Raw genomic sequence first — 26,926 nt, forward strand, 5'->3', positions numbered from 1 at the left:
AGGGAAGCTCTTTTCCTCTCTTTTTAAATTTCCCGCACCCCTCTTCTTCCCCGCCTCCCCGCGCCGTCCCCACTTTCCGCGGCAGCTGGCGGGACCCGCACCGCGCGCAGCCGGGCGGCCGGGCGCAGAGAGGGTCTTTGGCAAGAAGGCGGGACCGGCCGGATGAATAGCTCGGTGTCCGATTTTTCCTGCCTTCGGTGGCAGTTCCTCCTCCGCTTCGTTACTCGATTGCACACGCGGCCGGGCCCTCGGCCCTCGATTGCTCCGGCCTATCACCCTGGGATGCCGCCTGCCGCCGCCACCGCCGCGGCTGCCGGGCTTGTGGGATCGGTGGCGGAGCCGGAGCCGGAGCCGCGGCGCGAGCCGTGGCCTGAGAGTTAGGGGGCGGGCCGGCTCATTCCTGGGGTGGGGGCCGAGGACTGGCGGGCGAGAACCCGGGGCCACCGCCCCCCTTCCCCGAGGGAGCGGACCCTCCGAGCCTCTGAGGCGGCGGCGGCGGGAGCCGGTCAGAGGGGGCGGCCCCTGGCGGCGACGCCCCCAGCCCTGCCCTGCCCAGCCCCACTGCATCCCCAGCCGTAGCGCGGTCTGGCCGCGAGAGACGCCGGCGAGGGCTGAGCGAGGCGGCTCCGCGGGGGCAGGCGGGCGAGCCGCCCCTCCCGGGTCCTTCCACGTCCCCTCCCGGGAGGGACCCACACCTGAGCCCGGACCCACCCCCGGCCGGGGCCACGCTGGATCCGCCTCCCGGCCTGGGTCCCGCCCGCTGGCTGCAGGTGGGCTGCAGCGCCCGAGCCGCGGGCAGTGGGCGGCGGGGAAGGAGGTGAGCCGCGTCGGTGCCGGCTGCCGCTCGGGTGCTTGCCCCCCGCCGCTGCGCTCTCTTCCTCCCCTTCCCGCAGGCAGGGCGCGGAGCCGCGCGCCCGCCCCGCCGCCGCCTTGTCCCTCCGGGGCACCATGGAGCTCTCCCCGTCGTCCGGAGGAGCCGCGGAGGCGCTGTCCTGGCCGGAGATGTTCCCCGGGCTGGAGTCCGACTCGCCGCTGCCTCCGGAGGAGCTGGAAGCGGTTGTCCCAGTCGGCGGGGCCGTGGCTGGAGGCATGTTGGATCGGATCCTGCTGGAGTCCGTGTGCCAGCAACAGAGCTGGGTCCGGGTGTACGGTAAGGACCGCAGGCCACCCTAGAGGCTGGTGTTTCTTGTCTTTGCTCGCGCTGAAATTCATCCCTAGGCTCCAGTCCTGGCCTCAGTCCCCGTCCATCGTGGGTCAGTCTCGCACATCCCTTTTTTGTTGCGGCGTGCGTTTCTAACAAGTTTCTCCAGACTGGCACTCGGGAGAGAGGTGTCCTTTCAGGACGGTCTATGGACCTTTCTCAGGCACCTGCAGGGAGTTTAAGGTGGAGTTGGGCTATGCAGACTTAGTTCTCAGGTGATAACTTCAAGGGAACTGTCAACCGAAGTCTGATGGAATACACCATGGAATCAAGTGAACAGAGTTTCATGTCTGTTTCTTGAGGGGGGCAAGACTGGAAGCCAAGATACCATGAAATAGCTTAGCAGTGGATAAGAAAATAAAGTAGAATAACCAAAAAATATTTATTGGGTGGGAACAGACTCATTCATCTCTAACCTCTTTCTGAACCTCACTCGCCCAAAGGCAACCACTTAGTCCAAGGGGTGTGGATTGTGTCAGATTGCACTATTGTTTCGGATTCTCTTTGTAAAGTGACTGGGTTGCTACTCAGCAAGTTAAAAGTGATGAACACACTAAAACTTTCCCTCTCTGCATTCCTAGTAACCACCTCTTTAATTAAAACTGAATGATGAGATTCTATTAGGGGGAGCCTTGTGGCGGCATCAAAACCAAGCTGGCTTTGAAAACTCAGAGCCCAAGGATTTATAGCCTGGTGATATTCAGGACTCAGCTGTGCCTTTCCAAAATCTTGAAATGTCAAGATGTTTATCACTTAGCTCACGTGAACACGACGTTAGTAATGTGGCTGAATGCAAGAGGGCAAATTTGAAGCACCTGGAGTCAAACACAGCGTTAAGATGTTATCCTCCAGTCACGTGCATCTGCACCTGTAGTGATCAAGTACATTACGCTTTTCTTTCTTCATCCTTCTGAAGAGGATATGTGTTTACTACTCAGGAGTGATCCAGACTTAGAAGTTATCTCTGTGGATAGTTCAGTTCATTTCAAGACTTCAAGTCCATCCCTATCAGAAAGATCTCAGAACTAGGAGTCCAGAATTTGAGTTTTGTTCTTGATTCTGCCACTAAGTGGCTATGAGATTTGAGGTAAAGTTACTTTTTTTTTTTTAACCTCTGATTCTTCATCTGTAAAAGGGGTGAATTGGATTAAATAATCTCTTAATGGCCCTTTTATTCCTAAGAATCTTGGAGTTCTTATAACCAATTCTTGAGGATTTATGTATGTGCCACTTTATATTTTGTATGATGTTTATAAGTGGTTTTTGATGTTATTCTAAGTAACTGAAAGAATTAAAGCAAAGAAGCAGGAGATGATGCAGGGTCACCCAGTTTATTCTCAGCAGATTAAAAACTTTAGTACCTGATTTTCCATCCACCTGCTGATCCCACTTATCCGATAGTTTGTAACAAAGGTTGTGTTGATGAGGATCTGAAGATGAGCTTGAATTCAAGTATATTGTAGTTACACCATTTTCCCATTCTATCCTTTTCTATCCTTGCTTCTTTGGCACATTGGTTTTTATGTAAAATTAGAGTTAGGGCCCCGTTACTGCAAGAATATGTGTATATGATAATTTAGTATTTCAGTGTCTAAAACTATTCTGTCTGGATATTCTAGACCTAGCATGAATTACTGTACTTTGCACGTATCCCATAAGAATATGTGCATGTTTTTGTTATCCTTTTAAAGGGGTAGATTTGTGAGGGTGTGTGTGTATACATATATACGTGTATGTATGTGTGTATGTGTATTCTTAAGTATGTGTATATAAACATATTCTCTTCTCACACACATATGTACTGGGCATTTCAGTGTCAACTTGCAGACTTTCCACTGCATTGTAACATTTTTGTCTTTCCTATCGATTAACTAGAGGTTGTTTTTATTTTTATTTTTTTAATGTTTATTTATTTTTGAGAGAGACAGAGACAGAATGTAAGTGGGTTGGGGCAGAGAGAGAGAGGGAGGCACAGAATCTGAAGCAGGCTCCAGGGCTCCGAGCTGTCAGCACAGAGCCTGACGCGGGGCTTGAACTCACGAGCTGTGAGATCCTGACCTGAGCCAAAGTCAGACGCTCAACCGACTGAGCCACCCAGGCGCCCCTAGAGGTTGTTTTTATTTACTGTTTAGTACTACTATCCCTCCCTTAAGGCAGCTCATCCTGGATAGTACTTTGTTGTCTTGAGTTTGATATAAATATCCCAAAACTATCGGAATGATTCTTGGCTTTTCTGTGTCCTTAGCTAGTTTTTAAGTTGTCTGTTGCATAACTTCGAAAAGCTTTGAAATGAAAATAATAGCATGTAGAAAATCGACTTGGAAAACCCTAGTTCATTTTGTTTTGTTTACTTGTTTGTCTTACGTGTTCAAAATCCTGATTGTTCTGGAGCATTTGCGTTCTTCTACACAATTTAAGGAGATGAACGAGTTTGGTCTGATGTTTTTAAAAGAAATTCAGAAACTGGGAATCCAGTCTAGAGTATACAACTGGGGATTGAGAACTGGGGTTTTCAATCTGTCTTTGCCACAAATTGGTTGTCTAACTTTGGGTAAGTAATTTTAACTTCGTGGCTCTAGGTTTCTACATAAAATGTAGAATCTGGAGTAATTGGTATCCGTGGTCCATTTTAGTCTTACAGTTGTCTGATTCTGTGGCCTGCCCTATTATTTTACCTACAACTTGGCCTACCAATTCCAGTCTGACTCTTGGGGACAGGCATCAAGAAAGCCCTTAATAAGTTTAAATCATGATAGTCACAGGCTTCTGGGGAGCACTTTTATCAAAAGGTCAATGAACTTAGTTTTGTAAAGCAGGAATGTTGAGGGCAGATGTATATTTGTTTGAAGTGTTTGGCAAGATAGGAAGGTCTTGCTCAGGTGTACCTCATCTAGTTTTGAGCCCTAACCTGAAATAGCCACGTGGATTTTAAAAGTGCAAAGTAAGGAAGGAGCTGTATTAAGTGCTCCTGGCTTCTGGCTATGGTTCACATCCTCTGTAGGTAGTATACTTATGTTTGAAATCAATATGCAAACAAACAAACAAATGACAGTAACAATCCCCCCTCCCCGCCCCCACCTAATGCCTTAACAGAAACTTTTGAAAGCAATATTTTATTAGTTTGCCTCATGAAATTTGAAGACTAGGCACTGTTTTAAGTTTGCTGTTGACTATTTTGTTAATGATACGCCTATTTGGAGTTTTGTGTATTGCCAGGATTGGAAAACTTTGTCTGGAATATGTCAGAGCCTTATAATAGGTAGATGTATATTTAGAACACAAATGCATGTCTTTGAGACATAACTAAGAGAACATATTTATGCTGCCCTATCCTTCATTTCCTTTTAGTTATAAAATGTTTCATTTGTTTATTATAGTGTTATAATAAATTGCGCCCATGCCCTGTCAAGACTATAAAATATTTGACACCAGGAAGTCTGTCTAGTTTGTCTTTGTATTCCTATCTTGCCAGCCCCTTCATCGTCACTGTGTCTAGCAGATTGGTACCTTGCTCATAGTCAGTGTCTGTTGAATGTCGATCCATCTGTCCTATGACCATCCATATCCCAACCTGACTGACTGACTGTTATGGGTGGCAGAGTAGCTTAAACAAAGGCATGCCACAAACAGCTAAATATGGATGCAGAATCCAAGAGCATCAAATGCAGAACATTTTTCAGATATTTATAGCCTCAAAGCAAAGTCAATTGGCTGAAAAAGCACAGCAGCCTAGCAAAAGGAAACGGGAGCGGCAAAGCCAGCCTCCCTGTCTGTGCTTTCTGGTAAACAATGAGAACATTAAAATTAACTACTTTACCATGAATGGATGGCGAGTGCAGGTCACTGGGAGGAACTGAAGATACGAGTCTCCAGTAGTACATGCATTGGAGCTTTACCCCCATCAGCACAACAGGTCTGCAAGTGTATGTACAGATGTGCTCTCCGATAACTAGAGGGAAAATACAGTTACCACACTAAAGTGCTCACCAAGAAACCATAGTTTTGATTTTAATAGTATGAGCAGGACTATCTAACGTATTCACTTAACAGAATGAATAATATCAATATCATTGCTTACCATTAAGCTAGTATGTAGCTCATTATTTATTGATGACTGATAGGGATCTGCTGGAGATTTTCTAAAGGCTTGTACTATTTCAGCAAGCAGAAGAAGAGAGACTTAATCATACTGCATCGTATCCCGTATAATTCTAGAAATGTGACAATGAGAATTTGGCAGGAATTTCTCATGGACTAGATAGGAGTTGAGGGGGGAGGCAGAAGTTTTGCCTGTTTATAGTAAATAATTTTGCTTATGTTTCATGAATGAAGACAAAGGATGAGATATGTTTCATTGCATTTTTAGAGAATATGTCTGTCTTTGCTTAAAACATTGCAACCCGTTAACAAGTCCAGGAAGTTGTTTCATTTTGGTCCAGTATGAATTAGATGTGACCAACTCACTGGTTTTATACAGAATGTTCTCAACATAATTAACTTTGAATATTCTCAGTGAATCACTTATTCTTACATGTCTTAACTATGTACCCCCTGCATGACTTCTGTGTTGTATTAATGTGTGGATGAATGAATTTGTTCAACCAAGTTTTGTGTGCTGTAGCTAATTGATTGTTTGAATAAAATCACTGAATGTGTACCCAATACATCCCCAAACATGTTCATGTTACTTAAGTGTTCTAATTTCCTCAAATACTGTAAATTGAACTTTTATAATTATAAATATTTTACCAATTCTTGGGATTTTAAGTTTGAGTTCAATACTTAGGATGTGGTATTAGCTTTGAATGTTGACACATTAATTTACCATGATTTCCAAATAAATTTTATGTACATTAGGAGTAGAAAATTGTTCATTGAAGTAAGAGAGAATGATCAAGAATGCTTAGGCATATACTGTTTATGCTTCTCCCTTTTTTCCTTTGAGAGAAAACTTGTAAATCTCACTTAAATTGTATATTCTGTCTGGGGCACCTGGGTGGCTCAGTTGGTTGAGCGTCCAACTTTGGCTCAAGTCATGATCTCACAGTTTGTGGGTTTGAGCCCTGTGTTGGGCTCTGTGCTGACAGCTCAGAGCCTGGAGCCTGCTTCGGATTCTGTGTCTCCCTCTCTCTCTGCCCCTCCCCTGCTTGCATTCCATCACTCTTTCTCAGAAATAAACATTAAAAAAATTTAAAAAATAAAATAAATTGTATATTCTGTTAATATTTACAGACATGGACAATTTCCTTTATTGTAGCTTAGTACTTTTCTACTCTCTGTCATGTTGGTTTATTGCTATTTCATTTTCAAAGAATGACAGTATTTTTGAAGAATAGAACTATATACATTTATAATCTCTTTTCCATAACCATTTGGACTACAGTGTTTCAAAATTCACAAAATTTTTTTTGATTTTAGAAAATATGGTGTACATATAATGACATAAACCCCTTAATTGAGTCTGTAGCAGTATCCAGGAATCAGTCATGTTAATACCTCTGTAGTTAAGTAAGTAAAAATCCACACTAAGTATGGTATAAGACTATAAATAGTGTTATGTAGGGTGAAGGTCACATTTTACTGCTGAAGAAATTATGAAGAAAGCATTTTCAGAGCTTTTTGGATTTAGGAATTATGGGTATGGAGTTGAGGATATGTGTACATTTTCTGACAAATAATACAAAGTTCTAGAATGCACCTGTTTGGGAATAGTTCACTTATTATTTTTTTTGGAGAATCGTTATAAGGATTGCCTTTATCTTTTCTACATCATAAAATTCAGCACATTTTACAAAATGATGTACAATTGTGTCTCATGTTGAATGAAATAAATTGATTTGCTAAGAAAAAAAGGAATTCACATGACAGAGCAAGTTTTACTGAGATTCCTAAGGAAGTGGTGGCAAGGCAGTGGTTTCTAATGCTTTCTTTCATTAGAAAGAAGGATGAGGTAAGTTGAACCCGAGGATTTATGTAATTGTTCTTTGCAGTTGCTCTCTTCAGTAGCACAGAGTGATTTGATCACCTTTTAAAGTAGGTGAACCACAAAAAAACCATTCGACTAATGCCTGAGTTAATCCAGAAAAAATTTAGTTGTCTGTTCCCTGTCCCTCCCTATTGGAATAACTTTTAAGTAACTAGAGAGGTGTTTGGTCTTGTAAACCAGGAGGAGGAGTTGGAAGTGTGCCGAGGGCACTGCTGAAATTGCTTCACCTTGTGTTGGCAGAGGGATAATTGCTCTCTGATGTTTGTAAAGACACCTTTCTTCCCAAAGGCTATCAAGTGCTTCGCAAGACCTATAGGTAGAGAACGCTTTACAAATCTAATGTAGCTTATTTTCTAATGATAAGGTAGCCATCAAGAAATATCCACTATGAAGGTGGCAGAGGAAAAGATGTGCAGTTGGTAGTGTTAGTGAGTCTCCTGTAAACAAAAATAAAAACTGAATCCTTGAAGGCATGACAGAACTTCCTTTGCTAGGTCGTGCTGCACAGCTTAGCATCTTCCTTATCTCTACAGCAGGGTTCCGATGTTAGGAGTCTGAGTTTTGCCTTCCCTGACCAAGTGTTGGTGACATTAATTAGTTGCCCAAGTCTCCTTTGCTCCTAAGAATCCAGTTTAGATCCTGATTGCATTCTTATTCCTCCATAATTTGTCTTCAACGTTGCTCACGTTCCCATCGTGTCATTTTCAGTAGGATTTCTAAAAGTCCCTCTTAACTGACTCCTGAGTCTAAAAAATTGGTAATACTTGCAGATACTGTTTGGGAGAGCAAACATTTACAAAGGAAAATGTTTAACATAAGGCAAGAGAACAAAATTCAAAAGAATAGTGTGGGAAGTTAAAGAGAAACTTGAAAGTTGATAGTCCTAAATATTTTTCAAAACAATCCTTTAGGTTACCTCATTAAGGAAACTGGCTCAGGAAGTTTAGCTTATTCCCAAAATTGGAGACAAATTCCACAGTTTGTCAGGATTAGAACTCTAACCTCAGATTCCTCAGCCTCTTGTTTTAGCTTCTAGATCTTACTGCTTTCCCTGAGGGAGATGGCCTTTCAAAGCTGAAGGTCAGGAAAACTCGACAGTGAGAAATACCAGATTGTTAGTTTCACAGTCTTTAAGGGAAATGCTGGAAGTACCATTACCTAGGTAACAGAAAACAAAAATGGACAAAACATTCAGAAAGTAGGAGGATGAGAATAATCTCATAGTGATTGTTAGAGGTAGAGCAGAGGAATGTTTAGATATGTTTCATCTCTAAATTTTTTGTCCATAAATTCTTTAAACTTTTTTTTTTAATTAGGCTCCATACATACCCAATGTGGGGCTTGAACTCACAATCCTAAGATCAAGAGTTGGATACTCTACTGACTAAGCCAGCCAGGTGCCCCATCCATAAATTCTTTATTTTGCAGTTGCAAGTAATGTTTCAAGGAAATTTGAATGTTTCATTTATGATACTTAGAACCCTGGGTAATACCTAATAACTTTCTACCTTTTAATTTCTGATCTCTTTGATTCATATCATTAAAAATTTAATACCTTTTTTCTTATTATGAATATAATAGTGCTTAATGTAAAGAATTTGAGTTGTAGGAAAATGCAAAGAAAATTAAAGTTACCTGTAATTATACCTTTTAGAGATAACTGTTCTTTTAATATTCTGTTGTATTTTATCCCAGTCTTTTCTGTGTAAAAATGTACTTTTTAAAATATGTTTGGTATCATATTGCATATATATTTTTTTAATATTTATTTTTAAATATTTGTTTTGTTTTGAGAGAGAGAGAGAGAGAATGAGTGGGGGAAGAGCAGAGAGGGAGACACAGAAGGCTCCAGGCTCTGAGCTGTTAGCACAGAACTCAACACGGGCCTTGAACCCATAAACCACGAGATCATGACCTGAGCCAAAGTAGGATGCTTAACTGAGCCACCCAGGAGCCCCACATATATATTTTTTAGAGTTTATTTATTTATTTTGGGAGAGAGAGAACAAGCAGGGGAGGGGCAGAGAGAAAGGGAGAGAGAGAATCCCAAGCAGGCTCTGCACTGTCAGTGCAAAGCACCATGTGGACTTCGAACCCACTACCTGAGTCAAAATCAGGAGTCCCATCCTTAATCGATTGAGCCACCCAGGCGCCCCTCATGTCGCGTATATTGTAAATCTTGCCTCTTTTCTAACTGTGATTTCTTAGGTTTTTGAAAATGTTTAAAGTTTTTTCAAACATATTTTTGTTTTTAAATTTTATTTAATTTTTTTAATGTTTATTTACCTGAGAGAGAGAGAGAGAGAGAGCGCACAAGCAGGGGAGGGGGAGAGAGAGAGGGAGACACAGAATCCAAAGCAGGCTCCAGGCTCCAAGTTGTCAGCACAGAGCCAGACGCGGGGCTCGAACCCACAAACCATGAGATCATGACCTGAGCCAAAGTTGGCCGCTTAACCAACTGAGCCACCCAGGCTCCCCTGTTTTTAAATTTTATTTAAAAAATAAGTATAACAGGTGCCTGGGTGGCTCATTCGGTTAAGTGTCTGACATCAGCTCAGGTCATGATCTCACGGTTTGTGAGTTTGAGCCCCACATCAGGCTCTGTGCTGACAGCACAGAGCCCACTTCAGATCCTCTTTCTCCCTCTCTCTCTGCCCCTGTCCCACTTGCTCTCAAAAATAAACAAACATTAGGAAAAATAAAAAGGTATAACATTTCCTTCTTTCAATATTTGGAAGATATAAAAGGATATTCTGTGAGGTCTCTCTAACCCCTCCTCCCCACCCTTCACTTACCATCTGGCTGGCAATCATTGTTTGCACAATCAATAAATGTTTGAAATTCTTGTATATCCTTCCATACCTATTCCCTGCACAGAGAAACAGATAAATAGGTATGTAGAAACTCTGCCAAGATTGGGGTCCAAAAAAATTTCGTTGACAAAAATGCAAGGTCATGTTTTTTTCCGAGGTTAATGAACGGACTGGACAAAGGAAGTTGGCTGGGAGTTCTGGGGTCTGGAGCCAGCTGTTAATTGCTTTATATATGAATTGATATCATCATAGTTTTTACTGTGCGTATGCTTTCTTCTCCTTTTTGACACAAATGATAACCCGTTATAGGAATTTATCTGCACCTTGTGTTATTCCTGCCTCACATTCCCTCTCTATACACACTTATCAATATATTTTTGATATAGTTTCCTGTCAGTGTATAAAGCAGCTCCTCATTCTTTTTGTGGCTGTGTAATGCCTGAATGAATCACAATTTATTTAACCAGTCCCCAGATTTGCTGGTACAAGTGATAGTGCAGGGAATAATCTTGAATATAAATCATTTTGCTTGTGTATGAATATTTTTGTAAAAAAAATTCACAGAATCATTATCAAAGATATGTATACTTGTAATTTTGAAAGATAATCCCAAATTGCTCTTCTTACAGGTTGTAACTATTTATATTTCACCAGCAGTGGATGAGAGTGTCCATCTCTCTACACATAGGGAATTATCAAGAATTTTTGATTCTGACAATCTAAATGATAAAAATAGTTTAATTTTTTCTATCTCTTACATTGATTATCTCACAGAGGCATTTAAAAATATCCTTTTCTGTGCATTGTACATATCTTTTGCCCATTTTTACTGGTTATTGGGTCTTTTTCCTAGTGATTTGTAGGAACTCTTCTATTAAATAAGGAGGTTTTTATCTGTGATGAGTTGCCAATATTTTCATTTGTCTTCCCCCCCCATGAGAAAATAATTTTTATGCATTTGAATGTATCAGTCTTTTCTTTTATGGCTTTGTGATTTTATGTTACAGTTAGTATGGCCTTTCCTAGTCTGAGGTTATAAAATAACCTCAGTTATTCCACGATTTGTCCAGTACTTCTTTGCTTTCATTTTTTACATTTAAATCTTTGATCCATTTGGAATTCATTCTGCCATAAGGTATGAGATATAGGTACAATTTCATTTTTAGAAAGATGGTTTTCCAGTTGTCCTAATACCATTTGTTCCATAATCCATCTTTTCTCCACTGATTTAAGATGATTTCTCTATCCTTCAGTAGATTGCCATCTGTATTTTGGTTTCTTTCAAGATTTTCTACTCTGTTCTCTTGGTCTATCTATATTGATATGTCAGTATCATGCTGTTTTATTACTGAACCTTTATAATATGAAAATGTAATTGGTTAATGAGTCTAATTCAACATAACTTATTTAACTATTATCCTATTTTAGACATCAACAATTCCCCAAATTTTTGTATTAATAGTCTACTGATTGTTTTTGTGTACAAGTGCTAAAATTGAACTTCTCACTATTTCCTTAGGCTGAATTCCTAGAAGAGTATGTTTTTATTTTATTAAAATTTTTTTTAAATGTTTACTTTTGAGAGAGAGAGAGAGAGAGAGAGAGAGAGATCATGCATGGGGGAGGGGCAGAGAGAGAGAGAGAGAGACAGAATCTGAAGCAGGCTCCAGGCTCTGAACTGTCAGCACAGAGCCTAATGTGGGGCTCAAACCCATGAACCATGAGATCATGACCTGAGCCGAAGTTGGACACTTAACCCACTGAACCATCTGGGCGACCCCTAAAGAGTATGTTTTTAAAATCCTGAGAAGTTAGTGCCAAATTGGTGTGACCTTCCTAAAGGCAATTCCTACCACAAATGTATAAAATTATGGCTCATAATTTATTTTATTTTTTTAAATTTTTTTCATATTTATTTATTTTGAGAGAGAGAGAGAGCACACACGCACAAGTAGGGGAGTGGCAGAGAGAGAGAGAGAGAGAGAGAGAGAGAGAGAGAAAATGAATCCCAAGCAGGCTCCAATGCTGTCAGTGCAGAGCCCAATACAGGGCTTGAACTTACGAACCATGAGATCATGACCTGAGCTGAAATCAGGAGCCCAGCGTTTAACCGGCTGAACCACCCAGATGCCCTTTGGCTCATCATTTAAATCCTACTTCTGTACTGCTACTTTCACCATATTGAAGTATTTTTACATAGATTTCATGTAGTGTCTTAAGCATTATTTAGCACATATTAAAAGTCCTGAGGCTTCTAATGCTAACAACACTGCCTTTCAAAAATAGAGTTGTTTTCCCAATGGTATTCCTTTTCATTAATGGCGTATTTCCAAATGAAGGAGGGAAGGACATGAGTATAGAGTCAAAGCAGTTGGTCTGGTTAAGGGTCAAATCCATGACTGTGGCTTTATTTATACAATGTTATACTCTCCAACTAAAATAACCTGAAGCTAGTATAGTTCATGTTAGAATTCACTCTTGGTGTGTACATTCTATAGGTTTGGACAAATGTATGACATGTATCCATTATTATAGTGTCACACAGAATATTTTCTTTCTCTTTTTTTTTAAAAAAATTTTTTTTTCAACATTTTTTATTTATTTTTGGGACAGAGAGAGACAGAGCATGAACGGGGGAGGGGCAGAGAGAGAGGGAGACACAGAATCGGAAACAGGCTCCAGGCTCCGAGCCATCAGCCCAGAGCCTGACGCGGGGCTCGAACTCACGGACCGCGAGATTGTGACCTGGCTGAAGTCGGACGCTTAACCGACTGCGCCACCCAGGCGCCCCTTTCTCTTTTTTTTTAAGATTTTTTTTTTTTTCACCGTAATCTCCACATCCAACACAGGGCTTGAACTCACAACCCCAAGTTCAAGGGTTGCATGCTCTACCCACTGGGCCAGCCAGGTGCCCCTCATACAGAATATTTTTACTGCCCTTTATCCTCTGTGCTCTGTTTATTCATCTCTCCATGTCCCTTACCCCCTAACCTGTGGCAACCTGATGGCAATTGCTATTTTCACTGCCTCCATAGTTTTGCCTTTTTCAGAATTCTATATAGTTGGAATCATACTCAAATTCTTTTATCAGTTAGCTGTTTCGTTTAGCATATAATATATAACCATAAGCTTGCGTTACTAAATCAGAAAGGAGCAAATTTAGAAAGGAACAAAGTAGTTGAACTTTTAACAATGGTATCGAGCAGTTCGAGAGTGAAATGTATCCAGTTAATATTGTGTACTTACAGGAAATTTTGTTTGAATTAAATTTGGACAGGATATAATATGTAAGTATCTTGTGCTTATGATTCCCTTAGGCTTCACTGTGCACAATTTTCTGTGTATTTGTAAATTTCAAGATGACTCTGAGGAAACCCAAGGCCTTTCTAGTGCATGTTCCTGTTTTGAAATGGAGTAGTTTTGTCCAGGTAGTTGATGAGTAGTCTGTAGCAACAAAAAGATGGCCTGTACAGTAACCATTAATGAAAGACATGTTTCAATATCTAAGAAAAGACTCTACCTTCAGTATTTTCTGGTTTCATAAAGACTTGATAGTTTTCCTTTTTATAGAAATGAAGATTTATATGTTTATTTTTTAATCTAGCTTGATAACATGGTTAAGAAAGAATAGCATCATCTGTGGTGATTCCTACTGAAATAGGTAATCCAGAAGATTTGATATGGCTCTATTTCTTACTGTTTTGTTTTTGCTAAGTCATTCTTTAAAAAAAAATTTTTTTAATGTTTATTTTTGAAAATGAGAGAGAGAGACAGAGTACGAGTAGGGGAGGGGCAGAGAAAGAGGGAGACACAGAATCCAAAGCAGGCTCCAGGCTCCGAGCTATCAGCACAAAGCCGGATGCTAGGCTTGAACTCACGAGCTGTGAGATCACCACCTTACCTGAAGTTGGACACTTAACCAACTGAGTCACCCAGGAGCCCCTGGAAGTCCTAAGTCATTCTTTTGCAAGTGCAAAGTAAATCAGTTTAAGTGGAAATTTTTAGTTATTTTCACTTTAGGTTGTGTTTTTGGTATACATCTTGATTGTGATGTCAGAGTGTCTCGTTGAAGAGGCGTTACTATGTTATGTCTATTGGCTGACAATCTTTCTTTTCCTGTAGCTTAATTGGCAATCATGTTTCTTTTATGTAATCAGTAATGTTATTCCATTAGTTGTAACCATATTGTATAAAATTATGTTTTTACAAAATTGCTTTTTTACCCCTATAGTCTCAAATATCCTGTTTTTTTTTTCTCTTTCAACAAATTTATGAAACATGGTTAAGCTTTCTCCATTTTATTGGGGAAATAATCATGAAAAAGTTAATGCTTTAAATATTCTTCATGAAGTAAGATTAGAATCTGGGTAAGGTTGGAATCTGAGTTCCAATCCAGTACTTTTTTTTTTCTTTTTTCTTTTTTTTTTTTTGAAAGATTACCCTATCTTTATTATCTCCGTTCATAGTTATTGCTTCCAATTTAATATGTTTGTATTAAAATGTATCACAAGCTGTTTAAAGTAGCATTTTAATGCTTTTCTAAATTGTTTTAGGATTTAGCAGTAGGTCTTCGCTTCTCTGCGTCTTTCAGAGCCATGTTGTTAAGAATGGATATTCAGGGGTGCCTGGATGGCTCAGTCAGTTGAGTGTCGGACTTCAGCTCAGGTCATGATCTCACAGTTTGTGAGCTCGAGTCCCATGCCAGGCTCTGCTGACAGCTCAGAGCCTGGAGTCTGCTTCGGATTCTGTGTCTCCCTCTTTCTCCGCTCCTCCCCTGCTCATTCTCTCTCTCTCTCTCTCTCTCTCTCTCTCTCTCTCTCTCTCTCTCTCAAAAAGAAATAATAAAAAAAAAATTTTTTTTTTTAAATGGGTATTGAGTTCTTCATCGGGGAACTGCAGGAATAAAAGTGAAAATGCTTGAATAACCAGTAGGTTCTTTTTTTGTGTTTGTGTGGTAAAATATATATAATAAATTTCATTTTAACCATTTATAAGCATACAGTTCAAATATAGTCATGGGGCACATGGCTGGGCTCAATCTGTGGAGCATGGGACTCTTGATCTTGGGGTTGTGAGTTTGAGCCCCATATTGGGTGTAGAGGTTACTTAAAAATAAAATCTTTAAAAAAATATGCAGTCACAGTGTTGTGTAACCCTCACCACTATCTATATTCAAACTTTTTTCATTATCCCTAAGAAACACTCCAGACCCAGTAAACAATAACTGTCCCTTTTCCCCTCCCACTGGTTTCTGGTAATCTCTATTCTTCTTCCTGCCTCTATGAATTTGCCTATTGTAGGTAATACATATAGGTAGAATCACACAATATTTGTCCTTCTGTGTTTGACGTATTTCACAAAGTGCATGTATCATCATCCTTGTAGCGTCTATCAAAATTTCATTGTTTTTAATGGCCAAATAATATTCCCTTGTATACCACATTTTGTTTGTTCCTTCATCTGTTGATGGATACTGCGTTGTTTCCACTTCTTGGCTATTGTAAACAATGCTGCGGGGGCTCCTGGGTGGCTCAGTTGGTTAAGCATTCAACTTTGGCTCAGGTCATGATCTCACAGTCTGTGAATTCGAGCCCCGTGTGGGGCTCTGTGTTGACAGTTCAGAGCCTGGAGCCTGCTTCGGATTCTATGTCTCCCTCTCTCTCTGCCCTTCCCCTGCTCGCACACTGTCTCTCTCTGTCTCAAAAATAAACATTAAAAAAAAAAAAGGGTTGCTGTGAACACTGGCATGCAAATATCTTATTGAGAACTCACTGTCAGTTCTTTGGGATACATACCTAGAAGTAGAATTGTTGGATTTTAAGGTTGTTCTGTTTAAATGTTAAAATATATATATTTTTATATATATTTATTGGAGTGGGGGGCGAGGAGGGGGGTGCAGAGAGAAAGGAAGAAAGAGAATTTTAAGCAGACTCCACTCAGCACGGAGCCCGATGCGAGGCTCTGACATGAGCTGAAATCAAGAGTCCATTGCTTCACCAACTGAGCCACCAGGCACCAGGTGGGAGTTCTCTTTAACCTTTTGAGAAACGGCCAAAGTTTTCCACATTATCTGTACCCTTTTACATTGCTGTCTGCAATGCCCAAGGGTTCCAATTCTCCACATCCTTGCCCACACTTACTTACTGTTGTTTTCCATTCTTTGTGATTATAGCCATTCTACGAGGTGTGAAGTGGTATCTTGTTGTGGTTTTGATTTGCATTTCCCTAACGATTTGTGGTGTTGGGCATCTTTTCATGTGTTTTTTGGCCATTTTTAATATTTTTTGGGAAAAATATCTTTTCAAATCCTTATTTTATATGTCGTAATTATCCTATATATTAATCATAACTCTAGTAACAGTGACAATCATGAGCATAATTATAGCAACAACAATGATGACAAAGTGAAACATCCTGGGTGCTTATTATGAGCAAGGCACAGTTCTGGGTGCTTTATGCTTATGAATTTATTTAATCTTCATGGATACCCTATGAGGTAAATACTGTTATCCTCATTTTGTAGATGAGGAATCAGAGGCATAGCGATCTAAAGGAACTTGCTCATGGGATATAGCAAGTACGTTGCTGATGTGGGATTTGAATCCAGGCAGTTTGCTCTTGAGTTATGTTCTTGACTATTATATAATTTGGCTTCTCACCGATAAAAAATTCAAACTCTTAGGGACACTTGGGTGGCTCAGTCAGTTAAGCGACCGACTCTAGCTCAGGTCATGATCTCACAGTTCATTGATTTGAGTCCCACGATGGGCTCTGCGCTGACAGCCAGAGCCTGGAGCTTGTTTTGGATTCTGTGTCTCCCTCTTTCTCTCTCTGCCCCTCCCCAGCTTGTGCTCTCTCTCTCTCTCTCTCTCAAAAATAAATAAACATGAAAAAAAAATTCAAACCCTTTTTATAAAAAGCATTTAGTGTGATGTTTGTTAATTTGAACCTTGAACCTGTAGTTTATCTATGTGTTTTATATAGCACCGTAACTGTAAAATAATGACATTTGATCTGCTGGATATGCTTTGAATGTCATGATGTTACTGAATATCTTTGTAGAGTTGTCCAAGTTTTATTAACTGTAGACAACATGGGAAAACTGTATGTGGGTGAGTAGTGTGATATTTCTATATTTAATAAAGATTAAGTCTGTTAGCTATCTAAAATTTATGCATTTTTAGCAGTAATACAAAATAGGAAAATAGTTTTTTGTTTTTTAAATAAGAGCATGCCTTTCTAGACCTCTTATTTATGTTGATGAAGCCACTGAGAATGCTGAAATTTAAGAGACCACACAATCTTAAGAGCCATGAGTTGTATTCACCTGGAGCATAGCTTTACTTATTCTAGGATTTACATTTCAAGTGGCTCTCCACTTTAATATCATTAATTCTAAAAAGGAGATCCACTTTCATAGAACCAGGTAAAGCCAAACATTGATCAGACCTTGGCGAAATAACAGACATTTTAGAATATTTATAGAATTCACATGTCCTTCTCAAAAAGCCAGGAACAGTGGCCTCTTGCTGGGTCTTACTTGCTTTCTCCTTAGTTAGTTCCTCTTAAACCTGGCTATCCTTGTGCTACATATGCTTTATAATTCAAACCTATCCTAAGGTGTGTATTTCAAGGACTCAGAGACTTAAAGGATGATTCATATGCAGTAAAGTGTGTGAATCTGTTCTGAAATTTAACTTTTTTCCTACTACTGGATTGCAGTTCTTCAAAATCTGTGATTCCTTAAGTTATGGACAATGTAGCAAGGTGTAGTGAGGTATAGTCTTAAATTCTGATCAGTTCATACATCTTTAAAAAAATGAGTTAATATGATATATTTGACGTGCAACAAACTATACACATTTAAAATACACTTTGATAGGTTGAAATATGTTAATAACTGTGAAACCATCACCCCAATCAAGAAAATTTCTCTTTTCCTCTAAAAAGTTTCCTTGTATCCCTTTGTAACCTGACTGCCCCATCCCTCCTACCATGTCACCGACAATCACTACTTACTGTGCTTTTTGTCTTTAAAGATTAGTTTAGGTTTTTACGAATTTTGAATAAATGGAATCATACAGTATATACTTATTTCTAGTCTAGCTTCTTTCAGCACATTTTGGGATTCTTATTTAAAAAATTTTTTTTAATGTTTATTTTTGAGAGCGAGAGAGAGTGTGATCAGCGGAGGGGCAGAGAGAGAGAGGGGGAGACATAGAATCCAAAGCAGGCTCCAGGCCCCAGGCTCTGAGCTGTCAACAGAGAGCCTGATAATGGGGCTCGAAACCGCGAACTGTGGGATCATGACCTGTGCTGAAGTCCGACGCTCAGCTGACTGAGTCACCCAGGCGCTCCAGCACATTTTGAGATGTATCCATGTTATTTCATGTATCAGTGGTTAATTCCTTTGTATTCCTGAGCAGTATTGAATTCTGTTGGTTATTCCACAATTATTGATTAGTTCACTTTTGATGAACATTTGGGTTGTTGCCATGTTTTTGGCTATGACAAAACTTCTGAGACCATTTGTGTAAAAGTCTTTGTATAGATGTATGCGTTTATTTTTCTTGAGCAAGTATTAAAGAGTGGAATTACTGGGTCACATAGGTGTATGTTTAACATTTTAAGAAACTACTAAACTGTTTTCTTAAGTGCTTGTACAGTTCCAGTTTGCCTGCCTTACCATCACTCGGGATGGTCAGTCTTTGAGATTTTAGCTATTCTAAGAAATATGTAGTGATACCAATTGTGGTTTTAATTTGCATTTTTCCTGATGACTAATATGTTGAGCATCTTTTCATGTGCTTATCAGACGTTCTTCTATCTTTTTAGTGAAGTGTCAACTCTTTTGTCCATTTTAAAATTGGGTTTGTTTTAGGGCACTTGGGTGGCTCAGTTGGTTAAGTGTCTGACTTTGGCTCAGGTCATGATCTCATGGTTTTGAGTTCGAGCCCTGTGTCGGGCCCTGTACTGACAGCTCAGAGCCTGGAGCCTGCTCTGGATTCTGTGTGTGTCTCTCTCTCTCTCTCTCTCTCTCTCTCTCTCTGCCCCTCTCCTGCTCATGCTCTGTCCCTCTCTCAAAAATAAATAAACATTGAAAAATTTTTTAATTGGGTTTGTTTTATTGAGTTGTATGAATTTTTTTTTTTTTAATGTTTATTTATTTTTGAGACAGAGCATGAACGGGGGAGGGTCAGAGAGAGAGAGGGAGACACAGAATCTGAAGCAGGCTCCAGAGAGCCCAACGCAGGGCTTGAACTCATGAACCGTGAGATGGTGACCTGAGCTGAAGCCGGAGGTTCAGCTGACTGAGCCACCCAGGCGCCCCAAGTTGTATGAATTCTTAATATATTCTGCATGTAAAGCATTAATCAGGTATGTGATTTATTGTTGTTTATTCCCAGTCTGTGACTTCCCTTATCATACTCCTAACAGTGACTTCAAAGAATAGAAGTTCTTAATTTTGATGGTATTGATTTTTTTTTTTTTCTTTTATGCGTTGTGCTTTGGGTATTTTATTTCAGAAATCTTTGAGGTGGCTGGCTGGCTCATTTGGAAGAGCACGTGACTCTTGATCTCAGGGTCATGAGTTTGAGCACCATGTTAGATGTAGAGTTACTAAAAATCAGTAAATAAATAAATAAACTTAAAAAGAAAAAAGAAATCTTTGTCTAGCTCAAGATCACAAAGATTTTCTCCTATGTTTTCTTCTAAAAGTTTTATGGAGCTCCTGGGTGGCTCAGTCGGTTAAGCAGCCGACTTCGGCTCAGGTCACGATCTCGCGGTCCGTGAGTTCGAGCCCCGCGTCAGGCTCTGTGTTCTCAGCTCAGAGCCTGGAGCCCGCTTCAGATTCTGTGTCTCCCTCTCTCTCTGCCCCTCCCCTGCTCATGCTCTGTCTCTCTCTGTCTCAAAAATAAACTAAAAATAAATAAATAAACGTTTTATAATTTGAGGTCTATGATTTGTTTTGATTTTATTTTTGTATGGTGCAAAATAAAGATTTTGCAAAAAATTAATGAAAAAAATGTGGATATCTAATTGCTCCAGCACTATTTGTTGAAAAGGCTATTCTTTCTGCACCCAAATGCCTTTGCCTCTTTGTTGAAAATCAAATATATGTGGGTCTATATCTGGACTCTATTATACTCATTTGTTCTGTTGTCTATGTTGAATCATAAGCATACTATTTCGATTACTATAGTTTTTTTTTTAAGAGTATTTTCAGAGAGAGCAAGTGCACAAGCAAGGGCTGGGGTGCAGAGAGAGGGGGAGAAAGAATCTTAAGCAGGCTCCACGCTATCAGTGCAGTCTGATGTGGGGCTTGAGCTCACCAATCATGTGATCACGACCTGAGCCAAATCAAGAGTTGGACACTTAACCGACTGAGCCACCTAGTGCGCTCATTACTATCGTTTTATAATAAGTTTTGAGTGTAAATCCTCTGTTTTTCTTTTGTTTTTGCTTTTCTTTTTAAAAGTTATTTTGGCTAGTCTAGGTCATTTGCATGCCCATATAAATTTTAGACTTAGCCTGTTGGAGGATTTTGATTGAGGTTGTGTTGAATCTGTAGATCACTTTGGGGGAAAATTAATATCTTGACAATATCAAGTCTTTCAGCTTAGGAACACACTACATCTCTGTCTGTATTTTGTCTTTAATTTCTCTTTACAAAGTTTTCAGTGTACAGGTCTTGCACATTTTTTGTTAAATTTACCCATAAGTATTTCATAATTTTGGTATTATAGATGGAGTGATTTAAAAATTTTTTAATTCAATTATTTGTTGCTGGTATATAGAACTACAATAGATTTTTGCATTTCATCCTGTATTTTGCAGACTTGCTAAACTCATTTGTTATTTCTAGTGGATTTTTTTTGTAGACTAAGTATTCTATATAGAGAATCGTATATATTGGCTGCATATAAAGAAGTTTTACTTTTTTTCCAAGGATGCCTTTTATTATTTTTTATTGCCTGATTACATTGACTAGAACTTCCAGGATAATGCTTACCAGAAGTGATAGGACAGACATCCTTCCTGATTTTAGGAGAAAAATTTTCAGTCTGTGATGTTAGCTTTAGGTTGTTTTGTTTTCCTGTAGATGCTCTTTACCAATTTGAAGACATTTTCTTCTATTCATAGTTTCCTGAGAGGGTTTTTTGTTTGTTTGTTTGTTTGTTTGTTTTAATCAGGAATGGATGTTGAATTTTGTCAAAGCATTTTCTGCATTTTTTAAGATGATCATATGTTTTTTTTCTTTTTTAGTCTGTTGATATTAATTACATTGATTTTTGAGCCTTAAACCAACTTGCCATCTTGGCATAAACCATACTTGATCATGTGTTATTATCATTTTTATATATTGCTTGATTTGTTTGATTTGATTTGCTAAAATCATATTGAACAATTTTGCATCTACATTCAATGAAGAATATTGGTTTGTGGTTTTCTTTTGATATGCCCCTGACTGGTTTCAGAGTGTGCTGAAATCATAGTATGCATTGTAAGGTATTTCATTTTTAGTTTTTGTAAGAGTTTGTATGGAATTGATAATTCCTTGTACATTTGGTACAATTCATCAGAGAAGCCATGTGGACTTTTTTTTGTGGGAAAAATTTTCACTTCAAGTCCAATTTCTTTTATAGATAAAAGGCCACTTATGTTACTCATTTCTTCTTGATGAGCTTTTATGGTTTGTGTCTTTGTAGGATTTTGTCAGTTTTGTCTCACTTGTCAAATATATCAGCATCAAATTGTTCATAGTATTTCCTTATTTTAATATCTGTAGAATCCCTAACAATGTTATCTCTCATACTCCTGATATTATAAATTTGTGTCTTCCCTATTTTATCCCCCATCAGTCTGGTTTAAGTTTATAAATTTTATTGATCTGAGAATTAGCTTTTGGTTTCATTGTCTTTTTAAATTTCTTTTCCTCTTTCTTTTTCTTTCTTTTTTCTTTCTTTCTTTCTTTCTTTCTTTCATATTTCACTGATTTCTGTTCCTTTTTTTTTTTTTTTTTTTTTTAGAGAGTGCAAGCAGGGAGAGTGGTGGAGGGAGGGAGGGAGGGAGGGAGGGAGAGAGAGAGAGAGAGAGAGAGAGAGAGAGAGAGAGAGAGAATCTTAAGCCAGCTCCACGCTCTGTATGGAGCCTGATGTGGGGCTCTATCCCACGACCCTGGGATCATGACCCGAGCTGAAATCAAGAGTTGAATGCTCAACCAACTGAGCCACCCAGGCACCCCCTGGGTCTTGATCTTTTATCTAGTCTTGCAACTGGGGTTTTTAGACTATTTATATTTAGTGTGATTAATTATTTATATTTAATGTGATTGCTTGGGTTTAAATTGAATGGATGAGTTTAAATCTATCCTACTATTTATTTTTTATTTGTCCTATCTGTTCTTTTCTCTTGTAATGCTTTTTGTATTGTGTTTTTTTTGGTAATTCTTCCTTTTAGCTTTTTGTATTTATTGATTACTTTATAGTATCCTTCTTTTAGCTTATAACAGTCTACCTTCAAGTATAGTATAAGAGCCTTCTTTTTTTTTTTAAATTTTTTTTTTTTCAACATTTTTTATTTATTTTTGGGACAGAGAGAGACAGAGCATGAACGGGGGAGGGGCAGAGAGAGAGGGAGACACAGAATCGGAAACAGGCTCCAGGCTCCGAAGAGCCTTCTAACATTATACTCCCATTTCTCACTTTCTGGCCTTTGTACTATTGTTGTCTTGCATTTACTTCTAAAGTCCACAATAATACATTGTTTTGCTTTAAGTAGTCAGTTACCTTTCAAAGAGATTTAAATATGATAAAGTAATTTTAGTTGCTCCAGGCATAAGGGTGAATCTTGTCCTTATTAATCCATCTTGGCTGATAGCACATGTCCTTCTATATCTGGTTTGGGCCTGAATAACAGCACAGCGGGGGGGGGGGGGGGGGGCGGCAAATCAGTAGTATTCTTTTTTTCCTGCAGTTTCAAATCTGGTGTTTGCATATCCTCAGGGCTATATGATCTCAGAGCTAGTGGAAGTCTTACAATTGGGATTCTTTAGTGCCTTTTACTTTAGAGCTCCAAGGCGATCACCACGTCTCCTTCCTCTCACTCACATAGCTACCTAATTCAGTACAACTGAAACCTTCATGTGCTACTCTAAATTCCTTCAGATATACCGCAAACTGTTAATGGCATAGCCCTGACTACAAATTTCACAGCACATCTCTTCAGGTAAATGGTGGAGTGGAAGTTGGGAATGCTTATTTGACCTGAACAAATCACTGAAGCATTTTCTTCCCTTCTTTGAAGGTGCTGATTTTTGGCAAGCAAAGTAAATTTTTCTAGGTTTAGACTAAACTTCCTAAGCTTCTTATTAGCAAGCAATTAAGCTACTAAATCATGCTAACTATTAGCTTTAAAAACAGCAATTTTTGCTAACTACATAATGGGGAGCAAGGGGTGGGGAGCTGGTGAAAGGGCTGCACTTAGCTCACAGAATACATGCTGTCACTGAGGCAGGGCAGGGACCTCTCTGCTTGTTGGTTCACCTTAGATATTTTGACTGAAGAGAAAACAAATTGACTTAGGAACACATGTATGTTGACAGGCTGAACCTAAGGCAAAATTACTTATGGGCCCTATCCTAATGGTGGTTAGAGTTTAGTCAGGGAAGTCATTATTAATGAAACACAAAATAAATATAAAATTACAGTCTAACGAATACTGTATATGAAAGTACATAGTGTCTGTCCTAAGCGTGTGTAACTAAATGACCTAATGCAGTTTGGGAGAATAGAGAAGACTTTCTTGAGGAAGTAATTAAGATCTAAAGGGTAAATAGGAGTTAATTAGGTGAAGAGTGTCAGGAGTGGGTGAAATTCCAGATGGAGAAGATTGCATGTGCAAAGGTCCTGGTGTTAGCCTGGTGAGTTTGAGAAACTGAATAAAAACCAGAGTGGCTGGATCATAGTTAAGGGGCACATGGTATAAGTTGAGACTAAAGAAGTAGCCATGTGTCAAGGATTTGGGCCTGGAAGATGATGCCTGGTGTATTTGCTTTAGGAAAAATCTCTCTGGCTACAGTGTATAGATTGGTATGCATCAGACACTAGTGAGAAGGTTATCGTACTTTGGGCAAGAGATAATGGTAATTTGGGCTACGGAGATGATGATGGAGGAGAGAGAAGTAAACAGACTTGGGAGATATGTAGGAGGTTAAAATGGTTAAGATTTGGTGAAGGATTAGATATGGGACACTCGGTAAGGGGAGAAATGGGGAGATGTGTGAAGGGTAACTTCTAGTTTAATGGGGTAGAAAGACTGGAGGGATGTTGGTACTATTTACTAGGATAGTTTGTCCCCCCCTAGTGAACCGGAAGCATTTTTCTTTCCGAGAAATGTGTGTTTTATTCAGGGATGTTTTCAAATCCTATTCATCCTTTATTAAAAAAAAATTTTTTTTTAACGTTTATTTATTTTTGAGAGACAGAGCGCAAGTAGGGGAGGGGCAAAGAGAGGGAGACACAGAATCTGAAGCAGGCGCCAGGCTCTGAGCTGTCAGCACAGAGCAGAGAGCCTGATGCAGGGCTCGAACCCACGAACCACGAGATCATGACCTGAGCCCAAGTTGGATGCTTAACTGGCTGAGTCACCCAGACGCCCCTCCTATTTATTCTTTAGGACCCTGCACAAATATGAGTTCTTTCTTGAAGTCTTATCTGACATTTATTTATCTGCTTTCCCCTATAGCTAGAAATAAATTTTTGCCTTCTTTGAAATTCTGTTAAACTTTGTTTATATTTCTGTTATGAAACTTTTTATCGTCTAACTCATATTCTACTTATTTGTGTATGTTTTACTTCCTCTATTATACTGAAAACTGTGTATTGAAAGGGAGCTTTGTTTATTTTGATAGTTTCACAACTAACAGTAACTGTTTCTTACATGAACACATACTATGGCCTTAGGAACCTGTGGATTCAGTGAAGGAGTATACTATTTCAGTAAGTTAAAACTCGTGTGTACATTAGAGTATCTACGTACAAGATGATACTACATCACTAGGATAATATAATGGTAGAAAGATCTTTCATGACTCCATTATTTCAATCATTAGCAATTATTAAGGGTTCCTGGGTGGCTCAGTCGGTTGAGTAGCTGACTGGCTCAGGTTATGATCTCACAGTTTATGAGTGTGAGCCCTGCTTCAGGCTCTGTGCTGACAGTTCAGAGCCTGGAGCCTGCTTCAGATTCTGTGTTTCTCTCTCTCTATGCCCCTCTCCCACTTGTGCTCTCTCTCTCAAAAATAAATAAACATAAAAAAAAATTAGATCATTAACAATTATTAAGCTTTACTTTTTTTTTTTTTTTACAACTACAGTAAATATGAATACTTTTTCTTAAGGTTTCTTAACAAAATATGTTAATTTTTATAATTATTGATTTAACTCATCAGTCTGCATTTGATGAGCTAAGCATAGGCTAATACAATGCCAATGTTTGTATAGGACTTAATAATTGTTCAAAACATATTCACACATAATATGCCTCAATCTGATCTTGCAGCAGTCCTGTTAGAGGTAAGATAAGTATTATTCTCATTTTGCAGAGCCATGCCGTATATTAAAGTATACTTTTGAAGACCTTGGAATGAAACTATGTTGTGTTTTCAAAGATCAAACTACTCCTTTTTTACTTTCTTTAGTAGAGTTAACTGGAAATCTTTGAGAAATAAAGTAACTGATACTGCTTAAATCATAATCTGTGATGATTTGACCTGAGTAACTTTATGGGTCTCAATCAGGTTCAGTTTCTGAGGTGAACTGAACTGTAACCCATTCTGTTTAAGTATCGTATGATGTTTTCTTATGTTAGTTAAAAGAACCCTTAAATGTGTCTTCCAAATAATTAATAAACCTGCATTTTAAAACAGATTAACTTGTGTTTAAAAATAAAAAGAAAATATACCTTCAATGAAGGAAATATCAAAATCTTATAAAGCCCAATTAAGATTTGGAATATGACAGTATGATTCTTTCAAGTTCTTTTAATGTGTTATAGAGAATCAGAGCAGGATATAACCTCCTTTTCCTCAAGTTTTCACCAGTCATCTGTTTCATGATACATTTTCAAGTTTTTCCAAGTGAGTGTTGTAAGACTTACTGGTCTCTAGTTCCTAAGACCTATCCCTAACTGCTTTTTGAAAATCAGTACAATATTTTCTTTATATAATATTACCTTCCAAAGTTTTTAATACATTTTTAAATCTTTTTCCAATTTTCCCTTAATGTTCCTTTATAAAAAATGCATTCTGTTCACTAAAGGATTAAAAATTTATATTTGTGTAGCTCTTGTACATGTGTGATATACATTCCCTTTGTGTTCCTCATAACAATTGTGAAATAGATGGGGTTAAAGATGAGGAAGTTGAGGGGCGCCTGGGTGGCTCAGTCGGTTGGGCGGCCGACTTCGGCTCAGGTCATGATCTCGTGGTCCGTGAGTTCGAGCCCTGCGTCGGGCTCTGTGCTGATAGCTCAGAGCCTGGAGCCTGTGTCTCCCTCTCTCTGACCCTCCCCCGTTCATGCTCTGTCTCTCTCTGTCTCAAAAATAAATAAACGTTAAAAAAAAAAAAAAAAAGATGAGGAAATTGGGCCTAAAACAGGGTGTGACTTGCTCAAAGTTAGAGACCCCAATCCATTGTTGGATCTACTTTCTAATAGAAATCAAGTAATTTTGCTTTCTCTTTGTCATTTGTTGTCATTACCCTCTTTCCCCCCAAACCCTAAACCTTTCTCTGCTTTGTTCATGTTTCTTTTTTTTTTTTTTTTTTTAATTTTTTTTTTAACGTTTATTTATTTTTGAGACAGAGAGAGACAGAACATGAACGGGGGAGGGTCAGAGAGAGAGGGAGACACAGAATCTGCAACA

The 26,926-nt window shown here is 39.0% G+C and overlaps 1 protein-coding gene and 1 long non-coding RNA gene across 4 annotated transcripts in view; one reads left to right on the forward strand and one right to left on the reverse strand.

Moving 5' to 3' along the window:
- Positions 1–836: 836 nt before the first annotated feature.
- The window catches only part of RASAL2 (RAS protein activator like 2), a 359,982-nt gene continuing 333,892 nt past the window's right edge, over positions 837–26,926 (forward strand). For 2 of the 3 annotated variants that reach the window (XM_058700420.1, XM_058700421.1), the window contains exon 1: positions 838–1,150. In XM_058700420.1, the coding sequence (XP_058556403.1) occupies positions 949–1,150 (202 nt within the window). In that variant the 5' untranslated portion in view covers positions 838–948. Of the gene's footprint in view, positions 1,151–26,926 lie in introns of all 3 variants that reach the window. The other variant, XM_058700419.1, reaches the window with a different exon arrangement.
- LOC131495460 (uncharacterized) overlaps positions 7,525–26,926 on the reverse strand; it is a 35,251-nt gene continuing 15,849 nt past the window's right edge. The window contains exons 2-3 of the long non-coding RNA XR_009253955.1: positions 9,983–10,056; positions 7,525–7,933 (exon numbers count right to left, since the gene is read on the reverse strand). This is a non-coding gene — a long non-coding RNA (uncharacterized LOC131495460). The remainder of the gene's footprint in view (positions 7,934–9,982; positions 10,057–26,926) is intronic.

The sequence above is a fragment of the Neofelis nebulosa genome, chromosome 15 (genome assembly GCF_028018385.1).
Source record: "Neofelis nebulosa isolate mNeoNeb1 chromosome 15, mNeoNeb1.pri, whole genome shotgun sequence".
NCBI classification, from domain to species: Eukaryota; Metazoa; Chordata; class Mammalia; order Carnivora; family Felidae; genus Neofelis; species Neofelis nebulosa.